Source organism: Phalaenopsis equestris, unplaced genomic scaffold (genome assembly GCF_001263595.1).
Source record: "Phalaenopsis equestris unplaced genomic scaffold, ASM126359v1 Scaffold000761, whole genome shotgun sequence".
Lineage (NCBI taxonomy): Eukaryota > Viridiplantae > Streptophyta > Magnoliopsida > Asparagales > Orchidaceae > Phalaenopsis > Phalaenopsis equestris.
This window is the reverse complement of record NW_018165201.1, coordinates 1,082,045-1,103,838: the sequence shown is the minus strand read 5'-3', so window position 1 is coordinate 1,103,838 and position 21,794 is coordinate 1,082,045. Positions and strand designations below refer to the sequence as shown.

The 21,794-nt window shown below is 29.2% G+C and overlaps 2 protein-coding genes across 3 annotated transcripts; both read right to left on the bottom strand.

Moving 5' to 3' along the window:
* Window positions 1-5,351: 5,351 nt before the first annotated feature.
* On the bottom strand, window positions 5,352-6,072 carry LOC110030808 (ACT domain-containing protein ACR4-like). Its single transcript, XM_020733736.1, has 3 exons — window positions 5,768-6,072; window positions 5,585-5,689; window positions 5,352-5,498 (listed from the first exon to the last, which is right to left on the bottom strand). Exons 1-3 carry the CDS (start codon window positions 6,068-6,070, stop codon window positions 5,352-5,354), a joined length of 555 nt encoding a protein of 184 aa, XP_020589395.1. The 5' UTR covers window positions 6,071-6,072.
* Window positions 6,073-15,525: 9,453 nt separating this feature from the next.
* On the bottom strand, window positions 15,526-19,812 carry LOC110030988 (ACT domain-containing protein ACR4-like). 2 transcript variants are annotated; one of them, XM_020734000.1, is made up of 6 exons: window positions 19,681-19,812; window positions 17,244-17,323; window positions 17,109-17,154; window positions 16,117-17,004; window positions 15,938-16,042; window positions 15,526-15,851 (listed from the first exon to the last, which is right to left on the bottom strand). In XM_020734000.1, the coding sequence occupies exons 2-6, from the start codon at window positions 17,309-17,311 to the stop codon at window positions 15,723-15,725; spliced, it is 1,236 nt and encodes a 411-aa protein (XP_020589659.1). In that variant the 5' UTR covers window positions 17,312-17,323; window positions 19,681-19,812; the 3' UTR covers window positions 15,526-15,722. The 2 variants fall into 2 exon arrangements, with proteins under 2 accessions (XP_020589659.1, XP_020589658.1); XM_020733999.1 differs by having other exon boundaries at window positions 17,244-17,317.
* Window positions 19,813-21,794: the final 1,982 nt, after the last annotated feature.

The window sequence follows — 21,794 nt, the reverse complement described above, 5'->3', positions numbered from 1 at the left end:
TGTGCAGGGAAAATTTTTTTCATGACGAATGTCGTCGCGTCGTCGCAGCTTTACATGTAAATTCTAATAATATGTTTCTATGTGTACTACACTGAACTTATCTCATAAATACTAAAAAAATGATTTTTTTTACACCTGGCAAGACTCATACCTTTTTTGAAGTAGAACCGCGAAGGTTATTAGAGTGATTCACCACACGGTGTTATTGGGGGGTAATTGCGACGTTTTGAAGCGGTTATTAGAATTATTCTGCGGGTGTTATTTAAGGGTTATTGTGGCGTTATTGAGAACTTATTGGAGTTGTTCAACGAAGGTTGTTGAAGTGAAATCATAGAGATTATTGAAGCGGTTCACCGCGTAGTGTTATTGAGGGGGTTTTTGCGGCATTATTAGAGTTAATACCCCCAATAGCCCTGAAATAACACCGAATTTGATAGATTTAAACTTCGAAAATATGTTATGCTATTTGAACACACTTCAACGAAACTTCTTAAAATCATTAATAAAATTACAAAACATATAAAAAACTTTCATTTATGTTTAAACAACACAAATTTACTCATATCATAGACTATTTCTGCTCTAAATTTAGACATATCTTCCTGTCATCCTAAATTATCACTTCAATAGTCTCTATATATTTGTACTAGTGTTGTGGGTAGGAGTGATAAATTACGACGACAATGTGTCCATGAGCTGCGGCCGTGCGCTATGCCGTGGTGTTTGATAGATCGACAGTCATGCAGAGTTCTGGGATGGCATCGAGAAGATCCCACACAACATCTCATAACATTACCGCTTCGTTGATTGAGAGCAGAGGACACTGCATTTTGATTCTAGCAAAGGCAAATATGACTTGTGAACTGAAATTGCTATGAAAGTGGATAACACTGCATTTTATTTAGATAGCATGGTCCAGCACGATTTATGTAAAATAATTAAGACATAAATTTTAATTGATCATTTATTCACTATATTCATTTTGAAATAACTCTTATAATTTTAAGATTCCACGTATCTAAATTTTAATCAAAATTATAATTAGTTGTATGCTTGGAAAGCACAAATAGAAAATCCCACATATTAAATTCTAATGTTGCAATCAGTCTTCTATTCAAAGTAAACAACTGTACCGACCTTATTGCAAACAACGTATAGTCTTTGTTGATTAATAATGTCGACATTTAGAGACGATGAGTCGTCAGTAATGTAAGAAGTGCCAACAGCCAAAAAAACATCTTTAGTGAACTTTAACGTCTTTAATGAAAGACTATTCTCTTTTAATTCTCTACTCATGGAGAAAGCAAACCGTGTCGATCAAAAGTGCGCATATTCATCCTTAGCCCTTGCACTCATTAACAAATATACTTATATATATTTATTAAGCATGCTAACAAAATACTTTTAGCAATCGAGTGCAAACATCTATACATACTTGAGGCATTCTTCATTCAACAGCTACTGCCAAATTTTGAATCATATTCTATTTCTCCACCTCATCAAACATTGTCCGGCCATCCATCCGTTGCACAAAGTATTCCTATATTGACAAAATTAAAAGTATAGTTCAAATTTAAAATTCACGATTCAAATTTTCAAGTTGATTAAATATTTGAACTGCCACTGATTCTTTGGCGCTAACAAAGCCTTGAAACACTTCATAGTTTAAATACATGAGAGCACACAATATATTAAACATTAAATTGGGTTCATCCTTATTCTTTACATTGACAACCAGATAATCTCTCTCCTTCCAACTTTCAATTAGTACCTGAGATTAATATTTTGCTTCATTATTTTTGTCGGCTACCTCATAATCTGTATACTCTTGCAATAGCTAGTGTAGTCGCCGCTCTGTGTGGATCTGTCATGCTAAAGGATTTCGTAGTCGCACCTCTCACAACTCTTTAAGGAAGTGCTGCATATTCATCAAACTTGCTGGGTAATCTCCCAAGTGGTCAAAACATTCTCAATCAAATATGTATTTGATTTCTAAATTCGTGTCATGTTCTTTTATATAAATGGTACAAGAGAAACGAGCATTATGAGTCAATAACTCACCAGAGTCATTATCAATACAAACCCTGCTTCAAAAATTAATATTTTTCTAAGTTATACTTAAATAAAGTAAAGAGAGAGTAACTAATATGCTCTAAACATTCTTCGCTCAAAAGCTGATGCCAAACTTCGAATCACAAAATATTCTTGTATTGCAAAATATAAAAAAAGTAAATAATTTTTAAAAAAGACTATTCAGAATTCAAAAATTGATTAATTACCTGAAATGCCACTGATTCATTACAGCTAACAAAGCCATGAAACACATTATAGCCTATATCCGTCAAAACACATATTGTGTCAAACATGAGCTTGGGTATATCCGTCAAAGCACATATATCCGTCAAACATATTGTTGAAGGGATTCGTAGTCGCACCTCCCACAACTCTTTAAGGAAGTGATGCATTTTCATCAAACTTACTGAGTAATCTCCCAAGTAGTCAAAACATTCTTAATCAAATATGTGTAAATTAGTGTCATGTTCCTTTATATAAATGGTGACACTACCATTGTGAGTCCATAGTCCACTAGAGTCAATTACATACGAGTGCTTGAAGTGCACATCGACAACCTCAAAGAAAATGTCACGGCGATCAAGGAAATCAAGTGCAAGAGTAGTGTTAGTGAAATGATTAAAATTCATTATCCTCCCATGTCAGATTTTTACTTGTGGTGGGTTAGAAACTCAGTCTTTTTTTTTTGTAATATTGATAGAATGTTGTATGTGGCATATAAGGGTGGAAGTCTTTGAGTTTATGATCATGGTAATTGGTGACATGGAATACATCCATGAACTAATCACCATCAGATGAAATGTATGATTTGGAGATGATAAGATCCAAATCACTTAGAAATTGAATTATTTTAAAAAGAATGATATGCATGTTTGCGCCGTTGATCTGCATTCAATCAAACAAATAAAAATGTATTTAGGTTTTATAAATAGATATAGATATAAATATAATGTATGACAAGATAATCAAAATTATTTTACTGATAAAAAACAAATAAAAATATCTTGACAAAAGTATAATCATCGGACATTTCATTATCAATACAAACCCTACTTCAAAAATTAATATTTTTCCAAGTTATACTTAAATAAAGTAAAGAGAGAGTAACTAATCAGATATATTAGAGAATACTTGGTGGAGTGGGGGGGTGTATTGTGAGGGATGAACAATGTAATGGTCGAAGTAAAGATAACTATGAGCCATTATTATTATTTCTGTAGATGTTAATTTATAAGAAGAATTAAAATAAAATTTTGTTGGAAAGAATTGTCTTCTTTTATTTTCTTACAAAAGTTAATAGTTCAGATTGACGGTTTAATGCAGTCGGCATTGAGCTCGGAAACTTTTAAATTTTCTAAAAAAATGAATCTATATTTCAATTCGTTTATTAAAATTATGAAATGCAATCTCATGAATAAATTATTTTTCTAGATAATTAAATAGCAATTATAAATTTATTTAACATTCCGTGATTAATTTTTATAAAATCTTATTTATATTTTTTTTCTTTGTTCTCAATGAAATAAGTTAGTTTACTTCGGTGATATGTAACAGATTTTTAATTCAAATAGAAGAAAATGTTTTGAATTCTCTTTTTAATATTATGATTAAAATTATAATTTCAAGATAAAATAATTTTCTTGATAATTAACATTGCGTTTTTAAGGAAATAAAGCAAAACAAAAGTAATTAGAAGTAGCTTTGGAACAAATTGCTCCCTATAATTAGGTATAATTGTTCTGTTTTCTTCCTAATTACTAATTAAATACATACTTTCACATTGTATGTGAATTTGAGGAGTAATGCTTAATAAAATGATGAAAATATATATATTCATGTAAATTAATTATATTTTTAGAATAATATGTCAAATATTTTTATCTATTGATCTTTAAATTTGTAATATTTTTTTCATTTATTTAATTCTCCCGATAAATTTTCTTAAGCTAAAATTTATCTGTCATTGTTTCTCGTACTTTTTTCAAAATCAAATAAAATGTTAGTGCTCAAAAATAGATGGTTTTATATTCGTAGGATTACATGTAAAATATAATTTAAGATTAAAAAAAATAATTTAAGACATTTATGAATGAGAAAGCAAAAGACTCTTTATATTTAGAAATTTGTGAAAATTTACCTTCATTTTTTGAAGATGAAATTTTATTATGGATCATTTTCATATTCAAAAATAATCTTTTTGACCAAATTTATGTTTAGAGTAAATTAAAAAATAATTTAGCTTTTCATCCTTTTGAGATTTAATGACCCTTTTATCATTCCATAGGAATGCTTTATAAAATAGGTTCTCGAACATGATATTCCTCTCGATCAATGCAAATGGCAAATTCTCCGACTTCGATAAATTGATTTCATTTCAAGATAATCGTCAATTTTCGATCTCTCTCGAGTTTTTTTAATATTTATTCGATGATTTCTGTTATTGAAGTATTAATCTTACGTTGTTGAGATTAATAGATAAATAGGAATTGTGTAGTATAAATGTACATAATGGACGCATGAATGCGTTGAGGAAATTATTTGAAAAGAAAGAAGTTAGAGCATACATCTGTGAATATATTGGAGATGTCAAATTTAATCAACCATTAGGAATTAATTCACAAAGATTAATATGTATAATGCCTCATTGTAAAATATTCTATTCGATAAAGGCGAGATTTTGAAATAATATGATTGTTGAATAATCGATGAATTGCAACAATGATCAGTCCAATTAAAGCATCACATAAGTTTCAAAAACATAATAATAAAGTTCAGAAGCTTCGAACTTGATAATACACATACCATGCACTCCTCCATCTTATAATTATAGCTGATAAGAATTTGTTTTATTATTATAATTATTACTTTTATTAAGAATATTGTTGTATAATATGCACTGAAATACGTGAAAATAATCAAACATCATAAAAATGAGCACCAAACTACGTAATTAAGGATTAAAAAAAAATAAGAGAGTTCACAATTGAATTGCTACACATGAATTATTAAAACTATTATAAAAATTATTCTAAAAAAAACACATTTAGAATCAAAAAAAGAAAAAAATAGTTTATCTAATGAAATTAAAGGTGTTGAAGATGCGTTTGATGTGAAACCACAAGCTCCTCCCGAGAGAACAAAAAGCGGCAAAAAGGTTCCATCTCCCACGAATAGTTAAGTTAATATTATGATTATTCTTTTTTTCAAATAAAATGTCTTTTCCGAGTTCATCTTCTAACATTTTCATCCTTTGTTGATCAATATTGTCTGTATCGTTGTCAGTGATATAAAATGTTCCGATGGCCAAACAACCATCTTTTTGCAAACTCTGCTGTTTTGAAGGACATGTTATTTTCCCTCAATTTTCTGCTCATGACTGATAGGAGACCGTGCCTGTCAAAAGTGTGCACCTCCATCTTCAGTCCCTACATTCATTAACAAATATGCATAAATTATGCATGCTAGAAAAACATATTTTCATTAATAAAAAATAACAAATATCTTTATATACTCTAGACATTCTCCGTTCAACAGCTGCTGTCAAACTTCGAATCATATTTTGTTTCTCAATCTCATTGAACATTATATGCTCATTCATCCCTCGCACAAAATATTCCTGCATTGCAAAATATAAAAAAAATGTAAATATTTTTTTTATAAAAAGACTATTCAAAATTGAAAATTGATTAATCACCTGAAATGCCACTGATTCGTGGCAGCTAACAAAGCCATGAAGCACATCATAGCCCATATCCGTTAAAGCACATATTGTGTCAAACATAAGCTTAAGTCTATCATGAGTTTTTATATTTATAACCAAATAATCTCTATCATTCCAATTCTCAATTGACAGGTGGGGTCGACACAGTTGTTCACTACTTTTCTTGACATTCTCAAAGCCCCTGTCAGCATCCATGAGCTTAGATAAGCTCAATTGATCTCCCTCAACTGGTAATGGTGGTGGTCCTATCTCATAATCCTTGTATTCTTGTAACATCTGATGCAATCGTCGCTCTGTATGGATTTGATCTGATGTGGGATTTCAAAGTCGAACCTCCCATAACTCGTTAGACAAATGGTGGACCTTCATCATACTTGCAAGATTTTCTCCCAAACAGTCATAGCGATCTCGATCAGTGATTGGCATGTCTGTGTCCTGTTCCTTTAGATAAATAATACAAGCCACACGACCAATTGAGTTTATGTCTGTGGTGATCGGTGACATGGAAAGCATTCATGAACCAATCACCATCGGATGAAACGCAGGATTTCAAAATAATAAGATCCAAATCACTTAGAATTTGAACATTTATACTACACAATTCCTATTTATCTATTAATCTCTACAACGTAAGATTAATACTTCAATAACGGAAATCACATATGACTGGAATAATTCATAAATTAAGTTAAACATACATAAAAATAATGTACATTATTGCAACTCAAAAATATAATTACTCACATAAACTTAGAAGATTTGCTGTCCTTTATTTTCATTGCTCACACAATCTGAATTAATGGCTTTTTTAATAGGATATTAATTTTTACTTATTAACTTTTCAATTAAACTTATATAAAATAATAATAACAAAAAAAAACACCAAATCCTAATCCATGCATTTTCTTTCTCTCTTCTTCTAAATTCAACGATTTTGATTTCCAAATCTTACAATGCAGAGTTCTTCCACTGAAGATTTATATCATAAAATTAGCATAAACTAATATTAATATTAATAAGATTCATTTAAATGAAAATATATTTACCTTAATCATTCCAGAACTCCCGCACGAGGTCCAAAACGCACTGGCTAGAGCTGCTCAGCTTGATTCAGTCTTAAACATATAATTAATATTTAATATAAAAACATATATCTAATATATATATATATATATAAATGTACATATGTATGTATATACACATACATATGTATGTATATACACATACATATGTTTGTATATACACATACATATGTATGTATATACACATACATATATATGTTTGTATATACACATACATATATATGTATATACACATACATATAGATATCTATATATAGATATCTATATATATATCTATATATATGTACACACATGTGTATATACAAACATATATATGTATGTGTATATACATACATATGTATGTGTATATACAAACCATACATATATTTATATATATATGTATGTATATATACATACACATATATATGTATATATATATATATAGATACATATATCTATATATATATGTATGTATATATACATACACATATACATACACATATAGATATAGATATATATCTATATAATACATATATATATATATATGTATATATGTATACATACATACATACACATATATATATGCATATACATATAGGTAGCCAGAATACAATGAGATATTACTTTACCTAATATTGCTGAAGTCTGGCTGGGCATAACTCGTAATGGATATTGGCAACAAATTGTTATGGAACATAGACCTTTTTATTGTACCCACTGTGAGATGTTTGGGCATACCCTTGATAAATGTCACAGACTCCATCCTAATTTGAAATCTAAAGCTCAAGTGAACAAAAATGGGTCTAACCCCACTGCTTTGGACACATCTGCTCCAACTGCGGTGGAAATTACTACAAGACAGGAATTGGTATCTTATTTAATTGCCCCTGTGGACCCCCCTCACAATACTGTTTCTATTTCTGTGATTGATGTGATGCAAGATGGCTCTGTTGGGCAACCTATACTATCAAACATTATTGAAAACAATACTGAAGGATCCTTACCTACAAAGGATAGTGTTCGGACCGATAATCAGGAGAGTCTTGCAACTCCTCATCTTCAGGAAGTATCCAGTGTAGAGGCGACAACTCATACTTCTGGCTAGATTACTAATTTTGGAATGGTGAGAAGCTCACTCCTCCTGCTATCATAATAAATTTTAACTCTGGTGAGGGATTGTTGGGATGGTAATCTGCGAAACTGCAGAATGCTTCAAACTCTTATAACCCCACCACAAATCACAAAGGTATTAGATACTCCTTTCTCGCCTGGACAGAAAGATCAGTTAGTTACTAAACAAGCCCTTTCCCAAAAGCTATCCTCCTTCATCTACCATAATTTTTTTCAATGGGAACCTTTACATTGGGCCGATCACAAGCTTCTTAACAAGTTGAACACGTGCCGTTTGCGAACAACGACCTATTTTAACATACCTAACGATGATAGAGAAAAAAAAGGCAAAGCAGAAAACTAATCATTAGGTTGTTAATTAACATTTTCTCATAAAACGATGCACTTTTTATATTGAAGAGGTATGTAATATAGAAAGAGAAATTTACTTATAATAGCACACATTTCTGACGTAAATGCATATCTCACGCCTTAGAAACATTTAACTATTAAAAACATAAAGAAAACTAAACACGCAGATCTTCGTCATCTTTTGTCTCTCTTCTCCTACTCAACATCTTCTTCATCCTTCGTAACAGCCGCTCCCAAAAGTTTTCTGGTATTTGCTGTCGCGCCAACTTACCTGCTTGATCAAGTTTGCCACTGCCGGACCTAAGCGTGGGCAGTCCAGATCGCAAGCGAATAATCCTTACGATCTTTCCCATTGCAATCTTCGACTGCCTCAACCATTTCTTCGTATTTATAGTGATCTTAATAGAAAATAAGAAAAAAAAAATTTAATTAGATTTCATTTGTTTTCTTAAAAAAAGAAAGAAACGATTTTGTATGACACGGATAATTAATATGCTAATGGGACAATAAGGAGAATCGTCATCTTTTGTAAAACCATTAAAGAGACTCATCAGCTTTCGTAAAACCAATAAGGAGAAAAGCCAAATAAGTTGCCATTATGGATAAAGTTATTTAACTAGAAATGATTCTTAAGAAAAAAATAGAGGAAAGGGAAAACTCACCAGTTCAAATAACTTGCAATAAATGATCCAAATAGATCCAATTTTCTGTGACAGAAGTGGCTCACTCAATTAGGATAATCATTTTCTACTAAAGGAAACATATATGATGGGATTCACAGTTGCATGAAGACGACATTTATTGCTCTTCGGAGGATGAACAACATGATGGACTTCAACCCAAGTATGCTCAATTTTACCTCTTCTTAAATAATAAATAAATAAAAATCTAGAATTTCATATCTAGATAAATATCTGACTTTGATAATTCTTAAATAACTTGAGGGTTTTGAAGTCATTATTAACTCTTTCTTTGTTTATGTTCTTTCGTATGGGAACTGTTGGTATTTGCTAGCCATTATTTCAATTTAAGAATGTTTTTAATTAAACTTGTTGGCCCAATCTTGCTTGATGCTTGACAACTAGATAAATTGTACAATTTTGCTTGAGCAACTCTGTACTTGTTTTATATTTGCTGCATTCTTTTGATGAAGTTTTCGATTAAAAACTTTTAACAGTATGACGCATTCATCTGGTCTCTGGAAGCTGAGGGGGAGAGTTGTGCGGTGCAAGCATCCAATGGGGAAGTGCCACAGTGGATGGGTTAAATTTTGGGTTTAAAGGTAAGGTGTTTTTCTCGGTTTGGGGTTTTTTGTCCACCAGGCTGGTCGGTCAGGCTAGGGGAGGTGGTTAGCTGGCTCAGGGAAGATTATGGAAGCTTAATGGTGATTAGTTTCAAGGTTTCATGGCTAATATCATGGGGGGAAGAGTTTCAGGTGAGCAAAAAAATTAACATTAGAGAATGAAAAGACATATCAAATAGTGAAAACGTGTTCTAATGCATAGCGTATTAGTATAAAATAAAATAAAATAATCATAAGGTGCTCGAATGTTGGATTCGAGCGCTCAATCCAAAAAATAAAAAAATAATAAAAGTTTTTTTTTTCGAATGATTTTTTCGTTATTTTTTAGTGTTATATATAGATAACAGAGATAACATATTAGGAAGTTGTATTATGTTCATATTTAATTTCTCCCCATAAATATTAAATTTCTTTTAGCATTTTTGGTAGAATATAACCACAATTAATTACTAGGTTTAAAAAAATAAATTGGTTTAATTGAATAACATGTTCTTTCTTTTTCCTAATTAATAAAATACTATGAGCATGCATCCAAATAAATGAATTGTTAGTAAGAATGGAGAGAAAAAAAATTAGTTTGCAAAAGTATCAATTGCTTCTAGGAGAAAAATAAATGTGTCACTGATTTTTTTAAATAAGAATAAATGTAAAATAAAAAAATCAAACAGAAAAAAATGAAAAAAATTGCCATGAATTATAAAGATCATGATTATAAAGATATCTTCAATAGACGCCTAATTATTATTATTATTATTATTATTGTTATCATCTAAATTTAGTGTATAGATATCTTCATTTTTTATTTTTTTTCACAAATTTAATATATCATATATCATTAGATAAAAATAAACATAAAATAAGAAAAATCAAACAAAAAAATGGCAAAACTTGCCATGAATTATATAGATCATAAGCACTAGAAAACCAAAAAAAAATTAAAATCAAAATATTAACATTAAAATAGGATAAATATAGAATTTTAAATCATTGTATTTATTATAATAATTAAAATAAAATTAATTAATCATATATTATGATTTTATCACATCATCGTATCCATTATTTTTTTTATTTGGTTAAATTTATAATAACCGATTCAATGAATTAAACAAATTAATACAAATAAAAATTTTGAAAATAAGAAAAAATTCAGGCTTTGTGTGCGTAAATTATAGAAAAAAAAAAACATATCACTCATGAATTGTAGACTCATTACAGTGCTCTTCATCAATTGTTGCAAAAAAAAATACTGCTTTGACATTTTCTCGGATGTCATTACAGTGCTCTTCAACCTCTCTCATGCTATCGACTCGGGTGAATTGTAGACTCATAGCGGTCATGTGACTCGCATATTTATATAAAGGAGCGGGACACAAGTATGCCCATCACCGATCGGGATTGCTTTAACTATTTTAGAGAATACCTTGCAAGTTTGATTAAGGCGTCAAGGGCCATCATTTTCCTAATGAGTTCTAGGAGGTTCAACTTTGAAATCCTACATCCCGTCAAATCCATACATAGTGGTGACTACATCAATTGTTGCAAGAGTACTAGGATTAGTGGATAAAATAGCCACCATTATTAGTTGAGGGTAATCATTTGAGTTTATCTGAGTTCATGGACGTTGAAAGCAAGTTTAGGGGTGTCGATAAAGGTGATGAAGTACTATGTCAGCCACAAGTGTCGATTGAGAATTAGAAATAAAAAGATTAACTAGTTGTGAATGTAAAGAGCCATGATAGACCTATGCTCATGCTTGACACAATATGTGGTTTGTCGGATATGAGTTATGATGTGCTTCAAGGCTTTGATAGCTGTCATGAATCAATCACATTTTAGGTGATTAATGAATTTTGAATTTTGAATTGTCTATTATAAGAAAATTATTTACACTTTTAATTTGTTTCAACACATGAATATCAAGTATCAGCTTAGCACTATCTTTACTTCTCACATTCGCAACTAAATAATCCACCTCCTTCCTGTTCTCAATCGACTCAAGAGGCATACACGACCCTTTATTCTCTTTGTCGACACTCTCAAACCTCCTTATAGCATCCATGAATATAGACAAGCTTAACTAATCATCCACATTTGATAATAGTAGTGATCATATCATATGTTCTTTATACTATTGCAACAACTGATGTAGTCGTCATTTTAATCCAACATGATGTATGTATTCGTAGCTGCACCTCCAATAACTCGTTAGAAAAGTAGTTGGCTTTCGTCATAGTTGCTTTGGAGTTTGACTAGAAATTGCATACCCATGTTATTTTCTTTCATATAAATGATGCAAGCAATATGATCAGTGTGAGCCCGCGGTTAACCTGAGCTAATGGCATAGGAGAGCTTCAAGATCACAAAAACAACCTCAGAGAATGGGTCAGGGTTGTCTAGAATGTGACACCATAGATATGACTTCTAAAATTTCTCACTTGTTATCAAATACAACAACAATTAACTGTATATCAACCTAAGGTATGAAAACACTACTCTATGATGGATCAAATCGTAAAATAATTGTTCGTTGTTTCATGGGATTGCGTATCATAAGTCTTTTTCATGTCATAAAAGACCATGTTTGGTTTAATTATGAGGTTAGGTATTACTAAAACGACAAACTTTTTCAGTTAATTTAATCTTAAAAGACGGTGTTTAGTCAGATAGCCAACTCTTGTAATTATTTTTTTTTATTCCAAAATGACTTATCGGCTTAGTTAGTGCTCATTTTTATATTGTTTGATTATGTTCCAATTTTTCAATATAAATTATATTTTTTTTTATTCCAAAAGAAAGTTGAATTCTAAAATAAATAAATTAGTGAAACTTACGACTGATCTTCATTCAAGAAAGAATGAGAGAGAAAAACACTCAAGAAAGAATGAGAGAAAAAGGAAATAAAAAAAAATAAAAATATTTTTTTTCTAATGAAATTAGATGTTTTAAATAAACTCTTGATGTGGGACCACAAACTCCTCTTAGATAACAAACTCCATTTGTTGCGAACGACAGAGCTAATGCTGCAATCAGTATTCTTTTCAAAGTAAACATCCCCACCAACCTTATGGCGTACACTATCTTGCCATTATTAATCAATAGTGTCGACATTTATCTATCACTGTTCTTCTTTGAGTATGTGTGGAGGGAGATCTAGTTAGGGGCGTAGCTGAACAGGAGCGAGCTCATGCTTAACTCGAGTTCGACTCATAAAAAAATATTAATGTTCATGCTTGGCCCGTTTATATTTCGAATAGAAAAAAAAGTGTTTGTGTTCGGCTCGTCTGTTCGGCAAGTCGAACACAAGTTAACGAACAAAGTATCGGTTTGACAACCTTGGTGACTCGGCTATAGGATATTAAGGGTTGAGGCGAGATTTAAATTTTATTAATTATTTTAAAACATCATTTAAATATAATTTAATATATTTTTATCTATTTTTTAATCTATTGTTTAACGAATGATTTTAATCAATTATAAATCTTTGTAGCGTTGTAGTTAATTATTTTTTTAAAAAAATACAAACTCATCAATTATATATATATATATAGCCGAACAAGAACAAATCAAATTTTTGTTTGTGTTCGGCTCATTTATATATCAAGCGCAAAAAAAAATTCGATGTGTTTGACGCGTTAACTTAGCGAATGAATCGAACATGAACTACTTAAAGAGCCGAACACGAGCTGCTCACGAATAACGAGCCGTTTTCGCAGCCCTAAATCTATCTCTTTGGCAAAGCGGTTGTGTAGTTATTGCAGAAGAATTACTTTTCAAAAAATTATCATGACTATTATAAATTAATTTTAATTTTAAAAACTCAGAGCTTATCTTCTGGCAGCTGTCATTTTAACATCTCGAATTGAAAAAATAATAATTTTTTATCTGAGAGATTTCTAAAAAATAGTTTCTCAAATATTACTATAATAGCGCAATAAAAAGCAAAACAGACAAAATGATATCCTGAACATTACCAATATAATAGTTCAATTTTTACTTCCTTATGTTTGCTTATGTGAATTTTTTTTATTTTTAAATTGTATTTATAAGGTCAATGAATATTAATTTATATAGAAATAAAAATAAACTACTCTGAATTATGCTTAAGTCTTACTTGGCTATAATTATTTCCTTATTTTTTTAAAAATATGTTTGACGATAATGATAATTGTTGGAATGTGAGTAATAACTTATAATAATAACAACATGCTATATTTATGTTGTGAGTAAAATACTAGTTTTATTTATAGAGTTTATAAAAGTGTGAAAATAGTCTCCAATTAAAATTTAATGTGTTCTGAATCTATAATTATATATATTTTTATTAGCTTTTATTTATTTGATCATCATCTTTATTTCTTAGTTTCTTAATGAAAATTTCAAATGCATTAATCTAGAATAAATTGCATTTTATTTCATAATTAGGTTTGTCAGAGCTCCCTCACACATGAGAAGCTCCTCGGCTCTCTACAAACTAGTTCAGGCATGTAGCACATTCCGCCACTTCTTATCCTCTCACACAAGTTTATTTGAATTTTGGTTCGAATCATGATCCGATCGATCTAAAAGAGCAAAGCTATGAGTTAAATTGGATTGAATTTTTTTCGAGCCGATTTCAAGCCGAGATGGGCTCAAAATTGAATCGTTAACCATTCTAATAAAGTTAGAACTATAAATTTAGCAACTTTACCTCAAAGATTGTTAATTAATCACTTGAAAATTGATTCAAGCGATTTTGAAAGTAACAAAAGCAAATATGATTGGTGAACTCAAATTAGATGGGAAGATTCACAAACAAACCACTCAATTCCTATGTATTTACGTATCTAACATCTATACTTCAATTTTTACACGCATACCATCATACATGTGCATAAAAAGTTATATTTCTCTTCTTAAACAAGAATTTCTCGATGAGGTGCATTTTAATATTAATTAAGTGATGATGTTAAGTATATTAAACGTTACACAATAAAATATAAATCGAAGTAAATAAAATGATTTCTTCAGTCTACAATTGGAACTGATTATTATTTCATTGATTTAATTTAATATTATTTTTTCTCCTAACTTTTTCAAAATCAAATAAAATGTTAGTACCTAAAGATAGGTAGGTTCGTATTTATAGAATTACATGTAACATATAATTTAAGATAAAAAATTAAAAAAAAAATTAACACATCAATGGATGAGAAAGCAAAAGCCTCTTTATATTTATATTTATAAATGTTTGAAAAATTTCCTTTATTTTTTGAAGACTAAATTTTATTATAAATCATTTTCATATTTCAAAATAATCTTTTATTTGACCAAATTTACGTTTAGAAAAAAATTTAAAATAATTTATCATTTCACAATAATATTTTATAAAATTGGTTCTCGAACATATTTTGTTAAACAATCTACATAAATTACGGTGATATTCCTCTCCGTCGATGGTCACGACAAGATCTTCAGTTTCGATAAATTGATTTCATTTTAAGCTAATGATATTCCTCTCAAGTTTTTTTTTTCATATTTATTCGATGATTTTTATTATTGAAGTATTAATCCTATGTTGTTGAGATTAATAGATAAATAGGAATTGAGTAATATAAATGTAAATAATGGGCGTATGAATGTGTTGTGGAAATTATTTGAAAAGAAAGAAGTTAGAGCATAAATCCGTGAATAGATTGGACATGTTAAATTTCAGCAACAATCGGGAATTAATTCATAAAAGGAGCACCAATCTACCTAAATTAGGATAAAAAAAAAAGGAGTTGGCAATTGAATTGCTACACATGAATTAATAAAACTATTATAAAATTTATTTTAAAAAAAGACATATTTATAATTAAAAAAAAGAAAACAAATTCTATTTAAAGAAATTGAAGATGCTGAAGATGCGTTTGATGTGAGACCACAAACTCCTCCCGAGAGAACAAAATGCAGAAAAAATGTTCCATCTCCCATGAATCGTTGAATTAATATTATGATTATTCTTTTTTTCAACGAAACTGTCTTTTCCGAGTTCATCTTCCAACATCTTCACCTTTTGTTGATTAATATTGTTTCCATCGTTGTCAGTAATGTAGAATGTTCAGACGGCCAAGCAATCATCTTTTGCAAACTCTGCAGTTTTGAATGACATGTTATGTAGTTGCAATGTTCTACTCAAGACTGAAAGGAGACCATGCCGGTCAAACGTGTGCACCTCCATCTTTATTCCCTACATTCATTAACAAATATGCATAGATTAAACATGCTAAGAAAATAAATTTTTATTATTAAAAAAATACAAATGTATTTATATACTCTAGACATTCTTCGCTCAACAGCTGCTGCCAAACTTCGAATCACTTTTTGTTTCTCAATCTCATTTAACATTATATGTCCATTCATCCCTCGCACAAAATATTCCTGCATTGCAAAATATAAAAAATGTAAATAATTTTTATAAAAGACTATTCAGAATTTAAAAATTGATTAATTACCTGAAATGCCACTGATTCGTGGCAGCTAACAAAGCCATCAAGCACATCATAGCCTATATCCGTCAAAACACATATTGTGTCAAACATGAGCTTGGGTCTATCTTGACTTTTTACATTTATAACCAAATAATCTCTATCATTCCAATTCTCAATAGACACTTGAGGTCGACAAAATTGTTCATTACTTTTGTTGGCATTCCCGAAGCCCCTTTCAGCATCCATGAGCTTAGATAAGCTCAATTGATCACCCTCAACCGGTAATGGTGGTGATCCTATCTCATAATCCTTGTATTCTTGTAACATCTGATGGAGTCGTCGCTCTGTATGGATTTGACTTGATGTGGGATTTCGAAGTCGAACCTCCCATAACTCCTTAGGCAAATGGTGGACCTTCATCAAACTTGCAAGATTTTCTCCCAAATTGTCATAGCGATTTCGATCGGTGATGGGCATACCCGTGTCTTGTTCTTTAATAAAAATAATGCAAACCACACGACCATTGTGAGCCCACATTTCACCTGAGTCGATAGCATAGGAGAGATTGAAGAGCACTGCTACGACATCCGAGAAAATGTCGGGGCGGTCAAGAAAATATAATTCGAGAACAGTGGAGGCAATATGATTAACATTAATTATGTTGTCATGTCTGATTTTGACCTGGGCTGGGCTTAAAAATCTGTTTTGTCTTTGTGCATTATTGAGAAATTGTTTTATGAAGCATATGAGGTCAGGGTCATTGAGTTTATGTCCGTGGTGATCGGTGACGTGGAAAACATTCATGAACCAATCACCATCAGATGAAATGTAGGATTTCAAAATAATAAGATCTAAATCACTTAAAATTTGAACTATTTTAAGTAAAATGCCTTGTTTGTTTGCACCATCAACCTGCATTCAATTACAAAAAAATAAATATTTATTTTATCAAAAAATAAAATAACTTTTGCAAAACAAAATAGAAAAAAATTGACTATTTTAAAAAATGATAATACCTTAATGATTGTAAAGTCATCAGATGTAGCATTATCCATGCAAGCCCTGCGTCCAATAGTCTATATTTATCAAATTTATTTAATTAAAATAAAGAGAAGAACAAAACTAATAATCATAAAGTATTGAAAACATACTCGAGTGGAGGGATGAATTCTGAGAGAGGAACAAATTCAGGCTCGAAGTAGGGATAACTGTGAGTCATGTTATCCTGTAACTGTTAATTTTTAAAAAAAAATTGTTATCAGAATTTAACTAAAAAAATTATTTTTTTGTTCGTACAAAGTTTAATGATATTGTCTCTAAACTAAGATCTCTATTGCCTTATTTATGCAAAAAAATTATAAATTGTCTTGAAAATTTTAAAAAAAATTTATCATGAATAGAAAAATAAGAGCAGAATCAAGTGAAAGCAAAATATAGCTTAGTGGTTAAATATATGTATCAAGAATATATAAAAGTAATTAATGTATTTAAATTAAAAACGTTTAAATATAAAAATCTTTTTGTTTAAGTTGAAACCTAGTGGCAATTTGAATCTCTAATTTTTTGAGCAAAAAAATAAAATAATCCAAAAATAACATTAAAAAAATTGACTTATCATTTGTTATTTTTTTTAATTATTGAATTTTTTGCGGTAATTACGATTCCCTTAGTCAAAATTCTTTATTTTTTTTTCTAATTATATACATAGTTTATTGAATACAAATTAGAGAAGTTGTCAGTAAATAAAATGATTAAGAAAATATTTACTTAATTTAATAATTTTTTTTTGCAATTTATGAAATAAAAAAAATAAATAATGCTATATTTTTAAAATAATATATAAAATATTATTTTCTACTTATCATTAACGAGAAGTGAGATGGATAAAAGAACATTTTAAAAATCTAAAAAAATAAATTTAAGATAAAAAATAATAAATAAATAAATAAATAAATGTAACACTTCAATTAAGGGAACAAAAAAGAATAATTTGAAGTAGCTATCTAACAAACGGCTCTATATCAATTAGGAATTAAATAATGGATACGAATAAAAGAAATTTTGAAAACAAATGAATTAATACATCTATATCATTTTGCAAAAATCGAAAACTAAAATTAAAATAAAAAATAAATAGTAATAATAATGAACTAAAACTCGAAGCCTTTTTTTGAAATTTGAAGAAGCAAAGGGGAATGTGAGTGGGATGTGGGGCCGCCCAGTTTGATTAATTAAAAAAAATATATTAAAAAAGGGCATTTACATATATGCCACACAATTCTTAAGTATTTACATAACTAACACCTAAACAATCATATTTACATGCATATCACTCAAATCTTTAAATTAACATAAAGAATGTCACAAACGTTATCTTTTTAAAAGCGAAAAAGTGAAGTTTTTATGCATATTATTATAAATGTAAATATCAAATTTTGGGTGTTTAACTACATAATAATTATGTGTTATGTATGTAAATTTTCAAAAAAATTTATTTCTTGAAAAGTTGTATATTTTAAAATGCATACAAATATAAACTATTTTTTTTTCAATTTGCAAAGTAATAAATAAATGTGAGTAAGAAGTCATACAAATACAATATAGTTTAAATAAAATATGAAAAAAAAAATTTAAAATTAAATTATTTATATATAAATAATCAACTAAAAATAATTAGAAATTAATTATAAAATTAAATAAAAAACAGCCTTTTAAATTCTTGAACGATCTTGATACGGAGTTGTTCAATATTAACTTAAATTTGAATATAAATTATAACTTAAAATATAATTTAATATAAATAAAAAAAATTAAAAATAAAATGTTTTTATCACACAAAGAAATATCGGAGAAGAATTATGTGGAATACATACGAAGAATATATAATATTCTTTTATGAATGAAAATTTAAATTAGATAAATATCAAAAATTTATTTTTCTTGTCAACGAAATCTATTGGTAGTTTAAGTTTATGCTTTTTGTGCAAATGGATAGGACTATATATATATGAATATATTTAAAATTATTATTATTTCTGGCATCATAGTTAATAAAAATAATTACTATTTAGAAGTGAAATTAAATTTATGGTGCGCACTTATGACTCAATTTTAATTATATTAAAAAAGTCAAAGTACTATCAGAGTTGATTTTTCTTGAGTAAATGTAAAGTAACAAAAAAATACTAACAAATGACTTTATATCAATTGAGTACATAATAAATGTGACTCAAAGATGTTATATGTAAACATACAAATAAATGATCTTATATTAATGTTTCTTTTTCGTATTGCAAAATTAACTATTTCACCAATTTTGATTTTGCAAGATGAGAGGAAGAAGAAGATTTATACATATAGATCAAAGTATTTAATTTAATTTAAGATATTAAATTTTAATGTCATAAAACAATAAATAAAATAAAATAGTTATTCATCAAGAAGCCAAGAAAAAGAATCAGAGCGAGCAGTGAAACTTTTTATTCTGTTGCAAGAAAAAAAAATAAATTTCAAAATAAAAAAAGAAAAAAGAGGAAAAATGTATCTATCGGAAACCCAAATTAAGCTAAAGAACAAAAGAATAATAACCTAACGAAAGGCTTCTACGATTTGGAGGAGAAGGAAAGAGAGGACTGTGAGTGAGAGTGGTGGGGCCCAGCTGGTTTAATTGAACCCTTCTCTCTGCGTCAGTTGGCCGAAAGAGACTCTTTTTTAACTCCCTGTAAATGTGTGAAATTATAAGAAGATATCATGCTCTCTTATTTATAGATTAAATAATTAGTTCAAATTTTGAAGGTAATTTCGATTCCGTCCGCACTTCTCGCAATCCGTTAACTGATTTTTTAAATTTCATAAAATGCGCACTTACTATTTCTTGATTCTCAGTCGTAGGAGATTAACTTTTTAAATCTATTTTAATTTTTTTTTAAAAATAACAAAAGATAAATGGTTTTAATAAATTTTATTTTTTACAGTAAATAAATAAATTCCTGAAAATACAAATTCAATTGTTTCTTACAAAAAAATAAAGCATGCAAATTAAAATTATTTTTGGCCTCTTTTTTTTTTAAATTTTTATAGTTAAAAAGCAATTAACTATTAATTAGGTTTCATAATTCAGAGAGGTTGTCACTAATAAATACAGTGACAGTTTCCACAAATACACGTATTGAAAAAAAAGGAGAATAAAATATTTTTAATCTCTCCTATGTTATCAACTCGAGTGAATTGTGGACTCACAGCGGTTGTGTGGCTAACATTATTTATATAAAGAAACAGAGCACAAGTATGTCCATCACCGATCGAGATCGCTTTAAATCTTTGAGAAAATAGCTTGCAAGTTTGTTCAAGGCATAAAGAACCATCATTCGCTTAATGAGTTCTGGGAGGTTCGACTTCGAAATCCACCATCCCGGCAAATCTATACAGAATGGTGACTACATTAGTTGTTGCAAGAGTATAAGGATTACGGGATATGACCGCCATCATAGGGTGATCAGCTGAGTTTATCTAAGTTTATGGATGTTGAAAGCAATTGTTGGAGTGTCGACAAAGGTAATGAAATACTATGTGAGCAACTCGATTGAGAATTGAAAGAAAAAAAAAGATTATTTGGTTGTGAATGTAAAGAGTAAGGATAGACTTAAACTCATGTTCGACACAATCTTTGCTTTTATGAATATGAGCTATGATATGCTTCAAGGCCTTGTTAACTATCACGAATCAATGACATTTCAGGTGATTGATGAATTTTGAATTTTGAATTATCTATTATAAAAATTATTTACATTTTTAATTTGTTTCAATAGAGGAATATTTTGTATGATAAATAAATAGACATACAATACCCAATGAGTTTGAGATCACAGTGTGATTCAGAGTTTGACAACAGCTATTGAGTGAAGAATGTCTCGTGTATATAAAGATCTTTGTACTTTTTTACTAACAAAAATGTATTTTTTTAGCTTAATCCATTTATATTTGTTAATAAATATAAGAATTAAAGATGGAGGTGTGCACTTTTAACCAACACAGTCTCCTTTTAGTCATGAGCGGAACATTAAGAGATAATAGAATCTCATATGAAACAACAAACTTCTTCAAAGATGATTGTTTGGCCGTTGGAGCGTTCTACATCACTGATGATTACTTAGCCGTTGGGGTGCTCTACATCACCGACGTCTTATCGTCCATCAATGTAGACAATATTGATCAACAAAGGTTAAAGATGCTGCACAAAAAACTCATAAAAGATATTTTCTTTTAAAAAAGAATGAACATAATATAAGCTCACCAACTCGTAGGAGATGAACATTATTTTTTGCATTTTATTTTTTGGGGAGGAGTTTGAGGTCTCCCATCAAACACATCTTCATCACTTTTTATTTCTTCATTAAATAAAATATCTTCTCTTTTTCGTTTCTTAGTTCCTATTTCTTTCCTGGAATAAATTTTATATTAGTTTTAATAATTATATTACAAAAATTCAAATATCCAACTCTTGTAATTATTATTTTTATTCCTAAATGATTTATTGACTTAGTGCTTATTTTCATACTGTTTGATTATTTTCAATTTTTTCAATGCAATTTATACAGAAACATCCCTAATAATAATAATAATAATAATTACAAGAGCTTATGAGCATTTGAATGTTCTGCTTTTTGAAATTAATATTTAGGCAAAAAAATTTGGACTGAATA

Coding starts and splice junctions, on each gene's coding strand:
- LOC110030808 (XM_020733736.1), bottom strand. CDS start 6,070: ATGTTACAAGAATACAAGGATTATGAGATAGGACCACCACCATTACCA. Junction 5,690..5,767: donor ACGAATCAGTGGCATTTCAG/GTGATTAATCAA, acceptor TTTGCAATGCAG/GAATATTTTGTGCGAGGGAT. Junction 5,499..5,584: donor TTGAACGGAGAATGTCTAGA/GTATATAAAGAT, acceptor TAATGAATGTAG/GGACTGAAGATGGAGGTGCA.
- LOC110030988 (XM_020734000.1), bottom strand. CDS start 17,311: ATGACTCACAGTTATCCCTACTTCGAGCCTGAATTTGTTCCTCTCTCA. Junction 17,155..17,243: donor GAATTCATCCCTCCACTCGA/GTATGTTTTCAA, acceptor TATTGGACGCAG/GGCTTGCATGGATAATGCTA. Junction 16,043..16,116: donor ACGAATCAGTGGCATTTCAG/GTAATTAATCAA, acceptor TTTGCAATGCAG/GAATATTTTGTGCGAGGGAT.